Source organism: Balaenoptera acutorostrata, chromosome 8 (genome assembly GCF_949987535.1).
Source record: "Balaenoptera acutorostrata chromosome 8, mBalAcu1.1, whole genome shotgun sequence".
NCBI lineage: Eukaryota > Metazoa > Chordata > Mammalia > Artiodactyla > Balaenopteridae > Balaenoptera > Balaenoptera acutorostrata.
Window position 1 is genome coordinate 111,204,187 of NC_080071.1, and position 16,621 is coordinate 111,220,807.

A 16,621-nucleotide genomic window follows, 5' to 3' on the forward strand; every position below is an offset into this window, starting at 1 on the left:
ATTAATATTATTATTATTACTGGATAAAAGCTTGGCAATATTTCTAATCACTCGTCTAGATCTAAATCTAGGTCAGGGCTGGCCTCACTTACAAACTGTCAGCATCTAAGTATCTTCCACTTGCCTATGCTGGCACAGGTTACAACATCTTCTCTAAGCAGCTTCTCTTTTGTAATTTTCAATGGACACCCATGCCTGCTAACTCCATAGTTCAATATACAGTTACACATGCTATCAGAATTACAGAATTTGAGCTCCTGCCTTCAGAGAGTTTGTTTACAGTCCAAGGCAGTCATCAAAGTCAAGTCAACACATACTTATCAAGTGACTTCTGATAAGGCCTGTGCAAAGCCTTTAAAAGCAATACGAGTATAGCTAACAGTATGCAAGTTGCTCAGTTTTCTTCTTACGTTGAAATAAGCAACACTTAATTGCAGGGAAATAATCTGAAATGTGTGCTTATAAAGGATAGTAATTTCATTTTCCATTTCTTTTGGAAATCTGAATTTGGTAGAAAAGTCATAAATATGCTGTTTAAATCATTACAAGACACTAAGAGATTTATATTGCACAGCAAGGCAAATTAATTTTCTTTTAAATTGTACATTGTAATTGCATATTTTTTCTTTACACATGTACACTTATACTGTTACCACATTTTACTTATATGAGAATGTATTTCCTGTCACATTTGCCTACATGATATACTAATGTAAATATACACCTGAATACAATGCAAATGTATCAGTCAAAATGGTTGAGATATTTTAAGGGTATTTTTGTTAAACCCAAACATAGTTATCCTATTATGGTTCATCAGTTATCTCCAGTCAAAATATTGATTATAGAAGACATATTAACTTCTTGATATTGATTTTCCTGATTTCAAACTTGAAGTGAGACCCATTAGACCTTAGGTGTGTCTAATACTAGAATATAGTAAGAAGGATTGCTTTTATTATTTCCTGGAACTAAAAATACAATCATTAGATTTTGTCCTGGGTAAAATGAAAAAGTAACCTTGTTTGCATTTATCACCACGAATGAAAATAAATGGAGTTTTAAAAAAGGTGCAAATTCATTTATACGAGAAAAGGTCATCATGACAAACACTTGAGCATGTTAAGCTATAAATTTTCTGGCAGTTTTCCTGCACCAATGTACTACCTAGGAATGAGTACCACACCACACACACCACAGTGAAGAACTGACTGGAAATAGACCTTGACTCTCAATGGCTGCTTTTCTTTATTTACTTCTATGTCACCTCTGGTATGTTGGTATGCTAGGACTCTAAACCCCAGACTTTTGTTCCAAACGTGCATGACACCAGCAGCAGGGAGTGAATGTGTGTGTGTGTGACTATGTGTGTGTGTAGTGTGTGTATGAGTATGCACATGTATATCTTATATTTGCAAATGCTTATCACGTTTTTCTTGAATACATCTTAATGACAATTAAAATGATTACTTTTATACTGGAGAAAAACATACTTAATGGCATATGAAGCAAAATCATATTGATTTTTAGTAGGGGACATGAGATTTCAACAACATGTTTGAAAAATGCTACCTTAAACATCTGCTTTTAAACGAAGAAGGATTAAAGTCACCCTGGAAAAGTCAATAAAATTGTTCAAAGTGCTTACATTAATTAATGAAATTAATTAATTAGTTAAATTTTCTTTAAATCTTAATGAAAACTTAAGCAGTTACACCAAAGAAATTGAAACTCTCCTAGAGGCAATGAACCATTGCTAATCACTTAAGATTTTAATACAATTTTAAGGTAAATCTCTAGTAAGTAAAAATGTAGGTGATGATAGGAAAGTTTGATAATTTTTATTTGTATTTGGAGGATTACCTAAACATTATGTTCTTCAAAAATATAGATAATAAAATGTAGAAAAGTGATTTCTCTAAACACCTAAATTGTGATAAATTAAGTAGCACACTGGATATTTTTAAAGCTTTATGCCATTGGAAGAATGGGTATGGTGATTTTATTTTATCCTGAATAGACTGAAAAAATACTAGCAATATCAAAGAAGGAGTCTATTTATGTTAAGTGTTCTTATCACACAAAAAATTAAAGAGGGCAGTAAACATCTTTTGGAGGTGATGGATGTGTTTATGCCATTGAAGGTGCTGATGGTTTCATGGGTGTATACTTATTTTCATCTCAAGTTTTATACATTAAATATGTACAGTCTTTTGTATGTATTCAATGCAAAGTACAGCCTTTTGTATGTGTCAATCTTTTATTTGTACTCAATAAAGTGGTTTAAATAAATTAAGAGTCTAAAATGAGATTATTTGCAAAAATATGTAAAAATATACATATAATATATGCATAATTTAATTTACTTGAATAAGTATTTATAAGACAATTTTTATTCTTGGGCTGCAAACAAATTTTAGATCTCAGTTTAAAACTTGATGTGTTCAGCTCAAATATACTGTTATTTATCAAATCAGTTCCAGATTATCTAATGGCCTCTAAACCTAGCTCTCTGCCTTTAGACTCAGTTACCTACACTCTATTTTAAACTTTCCTGCCAGACCTGTATTTTCAGGAATGATTTCTTTTCATATTATGCCATCCTCAAAACCTTCTTTGGCATTCCATTATCCATGCAAACAACAGTTAGCCTTTCATTAATTTCTTATTAAATCTACATTTTGCCTTGTGCTAAGATGAATTTTATGAAGAAGGAAGGGGGGAGGAAGATGAGGGGAAGACAGAGGCAGGGAGAGAGAGAGAGATAAAAGGAGACAGAGAGAAAGAGAGAGAGAGGAGAGGGACATTTAGCATATTCTTTGTTCTGTCTGCTCTGGAAAAGACTATAGGTCAGTGGTGGAAGATAGCAATGTAAATAAATAATATAAAATACTGTAAAAATTTGAAATAAAATAGACCAATATTAGAATCTTGAGAAGTAAGCAATTCACTTAGATGTAGAAATGTTGGGGGAAAATTACCAGAGAAGAGGAGGGAAAGCATTTGACAAAGAGTTCTGATGAAAAGAAAACAATGGGTATAGAAGGGGAATCACTCGGAGCACAAAGCAGCCCTGTGTCACCCTCTGGAAATTACAGAGTTAGGTTCAGGTAGAAAAAAATCTGTGCTGTGTTCTGTGATGAAGTGTCAGGAGTCAGATGATGTGACACCTTAGTCACATCTTGTGTGTCACATCAATGACATTGTGTGTCATCTCAGTGACATTTCATAACCTTGTGGGAGTTGCTAAGGATCTGCATTATGTTAACCATATCTCTGCAGGTGTGAATTAGAATGGCTAGCAATTGAAGAAGGGACATTAGAAAATAAGCTGCAAAAATTATTTGGGGAACGATGATGAAATTCTGAATTAATTATGTTATTACATGAAAGGGCAAGTGGGAATCAAATTAATAGCTATCATTTATTGAGTGCTTACTATGCTGTGATGGCTAATTTTATGTGTAAATTTGGCTGAGTTATGGTGCCTGACTGTTTGGTCAAATACTAGTCTGGCTGTGAAAGCAGTTTGCAAATATGATTAACATTTACAATCAGTTCATTTTAAGTAAGGAATAATGTGGTTGGTCTTTATCCAATGAGTTGAAGGCCTCAGGACTGCAGCTCAAGATTGTGATATTAAATCTTATCAGAGTTTCCAGACAGCCGGACTGCCCCCATAATTGTTCGAGGCAGGTTCTCAATCTCTCTCTCTCTGAATACACATATACATATATAGCTATATACACTATTAATACTGTTTACTGGAAAATCTTGACTTGTGCACATTACCTATCTCATTTAAACCTCAAGCAAAACTGGGAGTAGTTATTTCTTTCATTTTTAAAATGAGCAAGTTTAAGCTTAAAGCTTTCAACCTTCCATAAGTCACAAAACAAAAAACAGAATCTGAGCTTGAATCGAGTTTTTTCTGATTCTACAGAGTGTATTTTAATCAGTGAAATGTTTCTTCCTTCTTATGCTCAGACTTCAGCTGATTTTCAGAAGCTTTCAATTCTTACGGTAAAATTATAGATAAGGTATATTTAATTTTTATATATGAATTTACATGAATTCATAATTATATGACTTCAAATGTTCTACATTGAGTGATTTTAACTTTTATAAGATGAAGTTATTTTAGAAAGAAAAAGGCTATGCCCTCTTAAACCAGAATTCTTTTCAATTGAATGACTAACATATTTCTTCCTGCTTCAGTATCCACCATTTCTTTTTATAAAACATTTGGTACAGCTGAAGTGGTCTACTCACTGCCTTCTCTAAATAATACATGCTGTACTGTGCCAGGTTTTTTTCCCACAAAGTTGGCCACAACCAAACTGTTTTCCCCTACACCTAGTGTTACTAAAAACTTCTCCATCCTTTGAATTCTAACTCAGACCCTCTTTATAAATTATGCCCAATCTCTTACCTTTCTTCTCTATAGACAGGGATTTATTTTACAGCAAATAAAATTAGGGAGTGAGAATTAAGGATGAAAAAATCAATTGTCCTTAGTTTATAAATACTACAGGACTCATTAATTTAATGCAAAACTAAAGTATTGCAGTGGCTCATCTCTGGTATAATCATATTGCTGACTTTTGCTGATGGCTTCAAATAGTGGCAAAGCCTGTCATATTCACATGAAATGGACCGTTAGCCATTTGCAGAGATACGCCCTTTAATTATATTGAGTTTATGTCTACTTGCACAAAAAATAACCTCAACAGGAATGGAATTTATCCCAAAATTTTCCCAAATGACTTTGGAAAATGCCATTACAAAGAACTTAGGCTTATTTCTCAAAAACAACTAGTAACACCAAAATTCCTGAAGAAGTTAAAATTCAAGTGACACATTTTTTTAAATCTTTTTAAAACAGTAAAAATTAACACCTCTAAAATACTATAGGTAGATACTTTTCAAAGTGCTTTGTATTTATACATTAAATACCAGAATAGCATTATTAGTAAAGCACTGCTATTGTCACCATTTTAAAGATAAGGAAACTAAGGCATGTAGAGATTAAGTAATAGTCTCAAAATCAACAGCTAGTAAGTAATAGATGAGGATTCAATCACCTGCAAAATGACCCCCATGAGAGGATCTATGATTTTTGTAAATTTTTAGTATTTTTATGATTTTCTCAAATATATTAAAGAATAAGGAATCAATAACAAATAGGAATCATTAAAGAAAATGCATACAACTAATACTACTTCCTTTAGGGTATAAAACTTATTTTGGCACAGGTGTAGGTTACTCTCAGGCTTGGAGAAAAAGAGCCATTTAAAACTAATCAAAGTTTTATAGATTTTTCCTAAGGACTCCAGTGACACGAACATGAAGTTATTTTGGGTTTCTGTGTTCTAACATTTTGTGTGTTTAGAATTTGCCTCTGGCCTAATGGACCAGCTCTCTTGTTGACAGCAGCAGAGTGAAGCAGTAGGACTACAGCGCCTGCCCACTTCCTGCAGCCCACCCAGCACTGTCCATCAATACACTGATCCTTGACTTCTCTGAATCAGACCTGCATCTTCATATCTAGCATATCTTATGCAGCTTCTGTTGCCACTCTTCAGGAATATCATAATGGAATGGATCTAGAAACAGCCCTACATAGGTATATTAAACACATTGTTTTAAATGTCTAAAATAGACACAGGATAAATGCAAACATACTGGCTATAATCTATGGGATTTGAACCATTGCAATATTTTTTCATTTTAAATTACTGGCTTGTTTTCTTCATAATAATTTAATCAATTCTTCAACCATTTAGTGTGGATAAGGCAGTGAATACACTGTGTTATATAGGATTTCTTTATAAAATGTAACCATAAAATGCTCAAGAAGCTTCAGGTCTAATGTCTGGCAACTTTGTATATGTTTCTCTCAATGTTATTGGTAAACCTTTAAGGTTTAAATAATCCCAGTTAAATATAGAATATAATATTTAGAGTTATATAGAATGTAATATAAAGGAGGTCAAAAAGCACAGTCGAATGCTTTCATTTTACTACTGATGAAAATGAGGTGCCGAGAGGAAAAATGATTTGGCCAAGGTCACATAACCAACCACTGGCCGAGACTCTATCTCAGGTATATTCACGTCCAGAATATTTCGGGGTCCAGAAGTTTTTTAATGGAAAGATGCATTGTTTAGTTATAGTACATTATTCCACAGCCTTATTGTGATGTGAAATATCTGTTTCACCAATTAGTTTAAGAAAGTATTTCTTAGATTTATAAAATGGAATAAAACTAATAATATGCACTTTGTTAAGGAAAATATTTATATTTCCTAAATTATCGTAATGAGATGATGGTCATGGGAAACTAAAAAACATACCTCAACCCACTCAGCTGTTACTGAAGCAGCAATTCTAAATAAATATAAGCAAACAAACAAAACTAGAGGATTCTAACTTCTGTTAAAGGTTAGGGTTAGGGTTGGTTGATCAGAATTATTAAAGGCAAATAAGATGAACATATTGATAAGAATATGAAGAATTTCAATTTACTAAAAGACGTATTTAACATTTAACCCCCTTCATTCTTAAAAGCATAGTTCAAATTATATAATGTAAAACCTACAGAACACTAAAAAGACCATATATCCACCATCACTACTAAGGAGTTAAAAAGTCTTATGTACTTTAACTTATTTAACTTTAACTTATGTATTATGTAAAACATAATTATGTATTAAGATAGACCTAATAGGCACATATAAAACACTGTACCTATCACAGGGAAAACATTTATAAAAGTTTATATTAAGCCATTAATCAAGTCTTATCATTTTCTAAGTGACTATTACAAAGATCTGCTTTTGAACTTTATAAATTAGTTTCAAAATCAATTTCACATTTTTGTAAATTTAAAAACAAACATCAAAATAACCCACCTGAAATAAGAATATGCAATAAATTTTAAAAAATATTCTAACTAAATACTATTAAAAATATTACTATCAAATTGTTGGATCAAGATTAAGCAACATTTAGAGAAAATTCTATAGTCTTCCATGTTTTATTGGAAAAGAAAAAGAGAACATTAACATTATACTAGAAAGGATCAAATAAATTTAAAATTTGGCTTTTTGAGAAGACAAATGTGAAATTTATAAATATCAACCAAAGTTGATCATGAAAATAAAATACTTATAAATAATATTAGGAAACAAGAAAAAATACAGCAACAAATGCTAAGATTAAAAGAACACTAAGAAATTATAAAAATATTACGCTAAAAATTTGAAAATTTAGGTGAAATGAACTTTGAGAAATGCATAAATTACCAAAACTTATTCAAAAATAAATCTAAACCTTACTGTTACAATCATAATAGAATACATTTTTAAAAATCTTCCCACAAGAAAAGAAACTACCTCACCATAAAAAGGCACATTCATAGGGTAGCTAGTGCAAGAAGAATTTAATAAATTAGAAAGCATAAAAATTGGAATGGAAGAAGCAATAATGTCATTATTAACAAATAATAGTCTGGAAAAACTAGGTGTTCGTGAGGATATGGAACAAAGGGGATTCTCACATTGTTGTTAGTCGGAATATAAACACACAAACAATTTATAAATCAGTTTGGCCATGTGTAGTACTTTTGAGCACGCTCAAGCCATACAAGCAAGCAATACCACTTCCTGAGCAATTTTCCCTTAAAGTCTATATCCAGGCACCCATGAGACACAAGAATATCGTGAAGCTCAAACTGCTTTTATACATCAATCATTCCCTTTTTGAGTTTGTAATAATTCCAAAATATATGAGAAAAAAGTCTTAAGAGAACATTGTCAAGTGTCGACTTCCGTCTTAAATTTTTGCCATGAACAGTGCTTTAAGAATAAATAAAACATTATGTAACAGAAATTTTACAGAACTAGGCCTTAGTATTCTTGGATCTCTTCTGGGTTTCATTATTAACTAGCAGTTTAATCACACATTATAAACTTTTTTCTTTTTAATTAATTGATAACATTATACTGGTACTATTTGATATATTCTTAAATTAAAATACTAGATAAAAGATATTAAGGTAAATGAAAATCATCCAGTATAATAGGACAATTTTTACGAGAGCGGCTTCTGTAAGCATTTCCCATAGGGCCCTGACTGACAGTACTCAGTGCATACCAATGCCTGTGCTTACCAGCTGCTGCCCTTGGACGCCCCAGGCGGCGTACTGCAAGATGGAGTCCTCTACTTCTGGAGGATTTAACTCCCAAACTTCCCTTGAAAAAAGGTAAATATTTTTACATGAACAAATTGACACCTACACCAACAATTGAGTTGGACAGTTGCTCATGGAAACCAGAAAATCAAAGAACTTACCTAGTGTGTATATTGTAAATCACATATGAAGCAGTATACGAATAATGAAAAATCTGAAAAAAAAAAGAAACGTTATAGACCCCAGTTTGGAATAAAGGCTCCATCTTAATGGGTATATATGTTTTTGATAAAATCCAGGAAATCTAAAATTGGTTTTAGAGAGAATTCAAAATGTGAAATATTCTAGTTCTGGAGTTTATTACCCTTTCTGAGCCTTACTGTAATAACCTCCTAATCCTTCTTTCTACCATCAATCCCATTCCTTATTCAATCCACTCTATATTTAGTATGATTCTGAATATTTTGCTAACTTGTTTAAAATATTCAGTGATTCCTCACTGCCTATAAAATAAAGTTCAAACCACTTCAATGATATTCAAGGGTTTTGGTATTTTGGGTCCTACACGTTTTCCCACCCTTATCACCCACTACTTCCTTTCACCTAGTCTACACTTCAATTACATTAGACAAATTCCTTCTGTATATCCTCAGTATCCTGAGCAACTCTCTCTCTCTTTTTTTCTTTTTTTTAGGACATCCTACCCTCACTCAGGTGAAAATTTCCCCTCCTTCCATTATAGCCTCTGCATAGCCTTCAATAGAAATCTGTCTCTCTCACAGTTTACTTTCGACTCTTAGGACAGTTCTCACCCTGTAACGTAAGTTAGATAAATATTTTAAGTACTTGTTTCTTTTTCCCACTAAAATGTTGTCAGGTCCAGGTGCGTATTACCTTTGCATCCTCCACATTACCTTATATGGCATCATGTTTGCATGCAACATGCAATCAATATTTGTTGAGTAATGATTCTGATGGGGAAAAACTCTTGCAGCTTAAAGTGTTTGTGGAGACAAAATGGGGTAACACCCCAATCACTTCATAGAAATAGTTGAAAATTATATGTTAAATAGTTGGTTGCAAGTATGTATCTTCAAGAGACTTCAGTGCCATCTTATAAAGAGACTTGTTTCTTTTTAAAGGGCATCTTCCCTAGGATCACAGCGTCCATGATGGGGTGACATTAAGGAACATAGTGGATGATGCAAAGATATCCCTATATTTTGGTTCTTACTAATTAAAGATGGTGGAATAGTAGAATACAGAGGAATGAGGAAAATTGCAAAAGACGGGTTAGGGAAAGAGATGATAAGTATGTGACATTTCAATGAAATTATTTTTCTCTAAGCTATGTGGATCTAGTGAAGAAAATGTTTTCCATCTAGCTATGTTCAGTTATTATTTGCAAGATTTACAGAACTTATGTTGATACTTCCATTTTTCAGCATGCAATTATAAAAGTTTCTTTTATTCCTGTAGTGGATGTACGTTGCACAAATATAATACTGTCAATTGAAACTCCCTAGAAGTCAAATTGTTACTTCTCACTGCAATAGCTTCAATTAAACATGATTGGCCACATATTCTGTAAAGCAATACTAGTGTTCTCTCTTTGCATTGAAATTACAATCCTTCCCCCATTTGTTATAATATTGTGTTTTACAATGAAGCTTTATTCCCACATTTCTTTTGGAATAACTATTAAATCTGAGATTGCCTTCACTATAGAGTCAAAGAAGTGAAAATAATTTTTCCTGGTGTCTATTTTGGCTTTCATATTGTGTTCTATAAAATTCCATATTTGACTACAAATTTTAAATCTTGAATTTACTACTATAGCTGACAAAGAGGTGAGAAATGTGACCACCTCTATAAACATTTTTTTTTCAACTCAGAAAGTTCTGCTGCCAAAGCAAACTGCCAAGTGAGCACTTGGTCTTCAAAGCAGACAAACGTGTCAATGATGTTATGGGTAAAAAGAAACTATTCATCCCATCTGTTAATCATCTAACACACTGTACCTGAATTCTAGGCTCATATCCATCTTGAGAGAGAGTTCCTGTGCACTACTGTTTTAGTCAAAGCAAGCCAAAATAACCACTGAGACAAAACTGGATGGATATAACCATTGAATTTTGGTCTCTATCATATTTATATAATATAGAATTATAGAGGTTGCTGGCTCTTCTCAATGTATGAATCCAAAGAACTTAGACGGTCTCCCAATGATGGGATTTAGAGAGAGGGATATATAAATCCACTTTCTGCTTTGTAGTTCTTAGCCTAACACAGCATTTGTTTCTCTCAGCTGGTATGCTGAGATGGAAGATCACAATAAAGAATTTAACCTCACAGATACAGAGAACAAACTAGTGGTTGCCAGAGGGAGGAGGGTCAGAGATGAACAAAACAGGCGAAAGGGATTAAGAGGTATAAACTACCAGTTATAAAATAAGTCACAGGGACATAATGTACAGCACAGAGAATATAGTTAATAATACTGTATGTGCATAAACTATAAAAATATTGAATCACTATGTTGTATACCTGAAACTAATATAATATTGCATGTCAACTATACTTTAATTTAAAAAAAAGTTAATCCTGCCTAACCTGCAAACACATAGCAAACAAGTTGCAGAGATTTAGCCTCAACTATAGGTTCCCTACAAAGCCAGCAGCTTGCCATTTACAGGTAATTAGAACCTAGCCCTTTTTTCTTAACTTAGAACTCTTTCCACTAAATCCACTGTCCCTTGGCGTGTGTGTGTGTGTGTGTGTGTGTGTGTGTGAGTGTGTGTGTACTCCCAGAAGATCTCAAATACTTTGTAATTTTCCATAATTAAAATTCCATTGTATGTAATGTCTGAAAATCTTATATTTGTATTTGTATGGAAATATGTATGGAAATATGTTAATATAAATGTTTCAGACATTACATGAAATTTCTAAAAATCTTATATTTGTATTTGTATGGAAATATGTATGGAAATATGTTAATATAAATGTTTCAGACATTACAGGAAACGTCTAAAAATCTTATATGTTCTGGTATAATGTTATAAGTAATAATCCTAGTTATTACTTTAAAATGTATATCTCAGAAATAACTAATTTTCTTGTCAACTGCATTATTATGAACTTTCATCAAATCTTTAACCATGGTCATTTTTAAGTCTTTTGTCATTTACAGACAGTTCTGGGTGTACTCTGATGATTTTGCAAATATGTTCCTATAAAAGAGTTTCATCTTCAAGAAATTCATGGAAAAGACTCTGACAAGTACAGGTTTCTGGTAACTGACTGTACTGCTGAACTGAATGAATAAGCATTTTCAGAACTCTAATGAAAAACTGATGAACTCATAAAAGTGCTAACAAAAGATCAAGATGAAAAAAAAGAAATTAATTACATGGGACTGAGTGAACTGATGAGGATGAGTATAATTTTTGTGACTTTCTGTCTGAATTAAAAAAAAAAAAATCCCACAAGGACTCAGAGGAAAAGAATATACAAATCAATTTTCACTGCAAAGTAAAGGAGCTGTTACAGTGGAGGATTACTGGACTGAATGTCAATATTATGACATAGTATAAGTGTGTTTCATGTTTGGTAATTGCAATCATTGTTGCTTTTGTTGTGGTCATCCATGTACAATGCTTGGTGTCAGTCTATCTATCTCTTGTAAAAATAAAATACAGTGTGTGTGTGTGTGGGAAAAAAAAAAAAAAAAAAAAAAAAAAAAATTCCATTGTATGTCCACCACAGAATGTAAAGAGTATAAGGTAGGAGAGATTTTCAACAGGGTTAGAGGTATACATTTCTTTATGTTTGTTTGCAAAGTGTTGCAGAGATTTTGAAAGGGGGAGTTTTCAAGGAGAATTAGACTTAGCTTTACTGAACATCTGTATTGAGGCACATTGGGCTAAATTCAGTCTGTGTTAATCTGCATCTCTCTCTCTTTCCTTCCTTGAATAGCATTTCTATTCTTTTTTAACACTCCTCATTTCCTTTTATCCTATGTTCCTCTTCTACATTGGCTAGGTAGGTCTTGTTTTACGATGAGAGGATAAAATTAGAGTCCCTAATGTTAGAAACAGTCTTTTTCCTATAATGATTGGCTGTTGCATAATGAACTGAACATCTGATGAGATCCTTGGGCACAAAGACATTTCACAGTCAAAAGTTACATATTCATCCCATCTCTGCAAATGATGTTCCACTGCTTGTTACAGAGTGTGAATAGTTATGGCAAAGGTAGTGGGTGTGGGGCAAAATTGAGATATACTATGTAAAAACTTGATCAGTGCTTACTCCTGGAAGCTGGACTTGAGATGACATTCAGTCTCATGATGCCAAAATGTATTGGGAGGTACAGAAAGCATCATAAGATCCTGCAAACCAATCTGATCCCCACCACCTCTACCTTACTTTAGGACCCTAATAAGAGCCTGATTACTGAATGTTAATCACCATGAGTGGTATAACTGATTATCGTTATTTGCTATAGTTATGCTCTATAAGTCATCTTAAACACTGAATTAGCAAATACTGAATGATTGCTCCTGGGAGAAATATAGGGTTAGGTTCCTGTGGGTCTCTGGTTACATTTTCATCGACCAATCAATACATACCATCTTTTCACGTGTTTTTTTATGCAAAGACACTGTATCTAACACTAAATATTGTTGATTCATTAGCATTGAGCTCATGGCCAACAGTACTGTAACTCATGCCTGAATGAAGCTTACCTAACACATGTACTTTCTCTGTAAAGCACATCACAGCCTTCCTGCACCTAATAACACTGGACAGCACTTCAGCACTATGCTTGGGAACATTTTAAACAGCAAAATCATCAGCAAAAAGCACAAACATTTTTGAAAAAATAGCACTAAAAGACCATGAAAAGGACACTAATTTACAGTATGAAAGCTGGAACAAGAAGGCCTTGCATCACCTTCTTTGATCTCAGCTGGGAAAATGTACATTAGGCAACACAGATGTTCTGCTGTTCTGAACATGTTTGTGAATGACTGAGAACATTCAGCAAGTATGGATCTTGAAGTTACAAATACAGTTTAGAAAATAGGCATGTTTGCAATTCCAGAATCCTTAAAAAATGAAGACTACCTGTACACATAACATAAACAGCATATTACTGGAAGAAAGAAAAAAAAAACAGGCATATTTAAGAAAGGCCTGCCAGAACTTAAACACAAGAAACATATAGCAGTTACCCATAGTGGTGGTGTTCATGTTCTGCAAATGAAAACTAGCTACATCCATTCAGTTATCAAATGTCTGTTAAGCAATCTTTCTGACACAGGCACTACACTAGGTACCATTCCAAAAAATAATTATTATGGGGATAAAACTCATTTTTAAAATAGAGTAAAATACAAAAGAGTATCAATTGATAATTTTTATTTACTCCTATATGTTGTCTATCTGTCAGTTTATAAACATGTGTTGAATACTAATTATATGCAAGCTTATAAGTTAAGTACCTTGCCAAAGGCAAAGACTGTAATAAACATGACCCCTGCCCCCGAAGAGCTCTTGATCCATTTGGGGTGACAAAGTTAGGAAATATTTTATTAGTATAAAGGGCTCCAGTTGCAGGTCTTGGTTAAATTAGAACTTGCAGATTATAAACCATAAGCTTTCCAAGAAGCAATTAGTAATCTGTTTCAAGCCTGCAATCATAGGGAAGATAACAGTTGACTTTGGCACTGAAGGAACTAATATAATTATTGAATTGAGTATTTACTATATACTGGACTCTGCTGAGTGCTCAACATATATCATTGATGTTTAAATCGACCTCAGGAAGTAGAAACTGTAATTCATAATTCATGTGATAGGCTCTGGAAGCAGTGAAAGTTTAAGTAGGAGACAGAGCCACAATTTGAGCCTACGTCTGTCTGATTACAACCCATATTATGACTTAATCTCTCTGTACTCTCTCTGTTAGGGAGCTGGGACAGGAAGCATGACTCCAGCTTTGCAAAAGATTTATTTCTGGAAGACCTTTTAAGGTACCACCCAAAGATTTATGGACACGAGTAGGCATGAATTAATTGTGATTATCACAGTTAAAGAGACTTCATTGAAAGATGATCTAATATACCAAATTAAAAATGTAAATCCCCTTCTCCTTTAGCTTTTTCACATTATTTTCCTGGAATATCATTTATTGCCTAAGACATCTATGGGGATTCATGTCAAAGAGAGTTACACTTACAAGAAAAAAGAACAGGGTGCTTTAGTAATTTATGCTTAAAACAGAGGCTTAAATCTCTGGGTGCCAAACTTTTCTGCACTGCAGTTAAATTGCCGAATTGGAATAAATAGCATACTTTTTCATGGCCTTGAGAATATTTAAAATAGGATTATGGATTTGCCATTGACTCAAACAGTTAGGAAAACTAAACTATGAGGAAGCAGGTCTCTGAATAAATAGTATTTATGAAAAAATGGCAGTGAGAGAAAAGATAATGTAGACAAAAGGGTGTTTGTTTCTCTTGGAAGTAAGTGGTATAATGATGCCAAGTTTGTTTTAGGATAATGGAATACCTTTCACTATGAGTAAGTAGTGGTTCTGTTGTTGGAAGTTTTTATCTTTATTATGCAGTGAAAAACTAGACCATCAGGTAGGATACTCTAATGTAGTAAATACGGTTCAAAAAATTACAAGATGCAGCTCTACAAAAATCCTTCTAAGACATTGTATTAAAAAAGGTTTTGTGAACATTGTGAACAACAAGTATTGGTAGAAAGGGAAAATAAATATGGGAGGGAATTTAAGGTATAAGTAATATTTGTCAATATTTTAGTCTACTTTCTTTAATCTTTAAGATTGACATATACACACTACTATATATATAATATAGATAACAAATAAGAACCTACCGTATAGCACAGGGAACTCTACTCAATATTCTGTAGTGACCTATATGGGAAAAGAATCTAAAAAACAGTGGATATATGTATAACTGATTTACTTTGCTGTACAGCAGAAACTGACACAACATTGTAAATCAACGATACTCCAATAAAAATTAATTTTAAAAACTTACATATGTTGATAAGATCATTACTGACAGGTTTTACCATCTATGTCAGTGTTTCTGGGGATGGACACACCCCAGAGTTTCCTACTCTGACATTTTCACTGATGTCATTCCCCTTGATCCTCAATTTGAAAGTGGATAAAAATGTTTTCTATGTTTTCTTCTTTAAGAAGTTAAATAGTACAATGCTTGGTGTCAGTCTATTTACCTCTTGTAAAAATAAAATACAGTGTGTGTGTGTGTAAAAAAAGAAAAAAAGAAGAAGAAGTTAAATAAAGGACCCTGTCTACAAAAAAAAAAAAAAAAATACTATCCATGCAGGATACACAATTGGTAAAACCATGATTGGAACCAAGATCTTACACATTCCAAACATGCAAGCATTGTTTTAATGTGTTACCACATGGAAGAACCATGTAAGATTCTTTCATTGTATCACTATTATGGTAAGTGGCAGACATAGTAAAATACTCAAGATGGTGAGACTAAATATAAATGATGCTAGAGAAGATAAAGTTTAGATGTTGTTTAATTCAGCTCTAATTTTGGCAAAATCTATATAAAACAAATAAAAATAAATTTGCTAATTAAAGAAAAAAAAACAGACTATCTGCCACAAACCCAATTTAGTCATTCTGTTAGCCTATAGGCATCATGATGCCATCATCACACAGGATATACAGTAATATTTTGACTTTTTCTTACTTTATTTGAGTCTAGCAGGCTTCCCATTTGGAAAAGATAGGATATTGTTTTGTTTGTTTTTAGTATTCATAGTGTATTCACTCTGAGTTGAAATACGATACTGTCAGCATACTATGAAAGTGAACAACCTAATAAGAAATTATATAAGGTAAACACGGTTTCATTTAAAACATTTATTTTATTTAAGAAAATGGATGGCTAATGACTCAAGTCTTAAAAGCAGATGACAAAAATTACCTGGGCATCATTTTTCAATTTTGTGTAGGATTATTGTGTCCAGGATATAACCCAATGACTTGCAAAGTAAAAGCAGCCAGCATGAGAAGAATATACTTTATTATACAAGAGATCTTTGAGTGAGAGGAATAAATCATTTTCTGATATATTTCCTGTTAAATACATTAACTGATCATCATAGAAAAACCTCCTAGAATTGCTCTCAGAATGTAGTTCATGAGATGTTGTCTACAATACAAAATTTCATTCCAAAGAAGCTCCCTAGCATCAGTTTTTCAATTATCCATATTTAACATGTAATTTTCACCATAATATACTGCTGACTAAAGTACCAACCTCATTGACAGTGCCATCCTTTGTAATAAAATATTTTCCCGTACCAGACCATTCTGTATTAATTAATGCAAAT

General features: G+C 32.8%; 1 protein-coding gene across 2 annotated transcripts in view; it reads right to left on the minus strand.

The window, feature by feature from the left end:
• Nucleotides 1-16,621, minus strand: part of DPP10 (dipeptidyl peptidase like 10) — a 690,622-nt gene that overhangs the window by 145,459 nt on the left and 528,542 nt on the right. For both annotated transcript variants that reach the window (XM_057551306.1, XM_057551305.1), the window contains 2 exons: nt 8,356-8,408; nt 8,174-8,255 (listed from right to left, as the gene is read on the minus strand). In XM_057551306.1, coding sequence (XP_057407289.1) covers nt 8,174-8,255; nt 8,356-8,408 — 135 coding nt within the window. The remainder of the gene's footprint in view (nt 1-8,173; nt 8,256-8,355; nt 8,409-16,621) is intronic.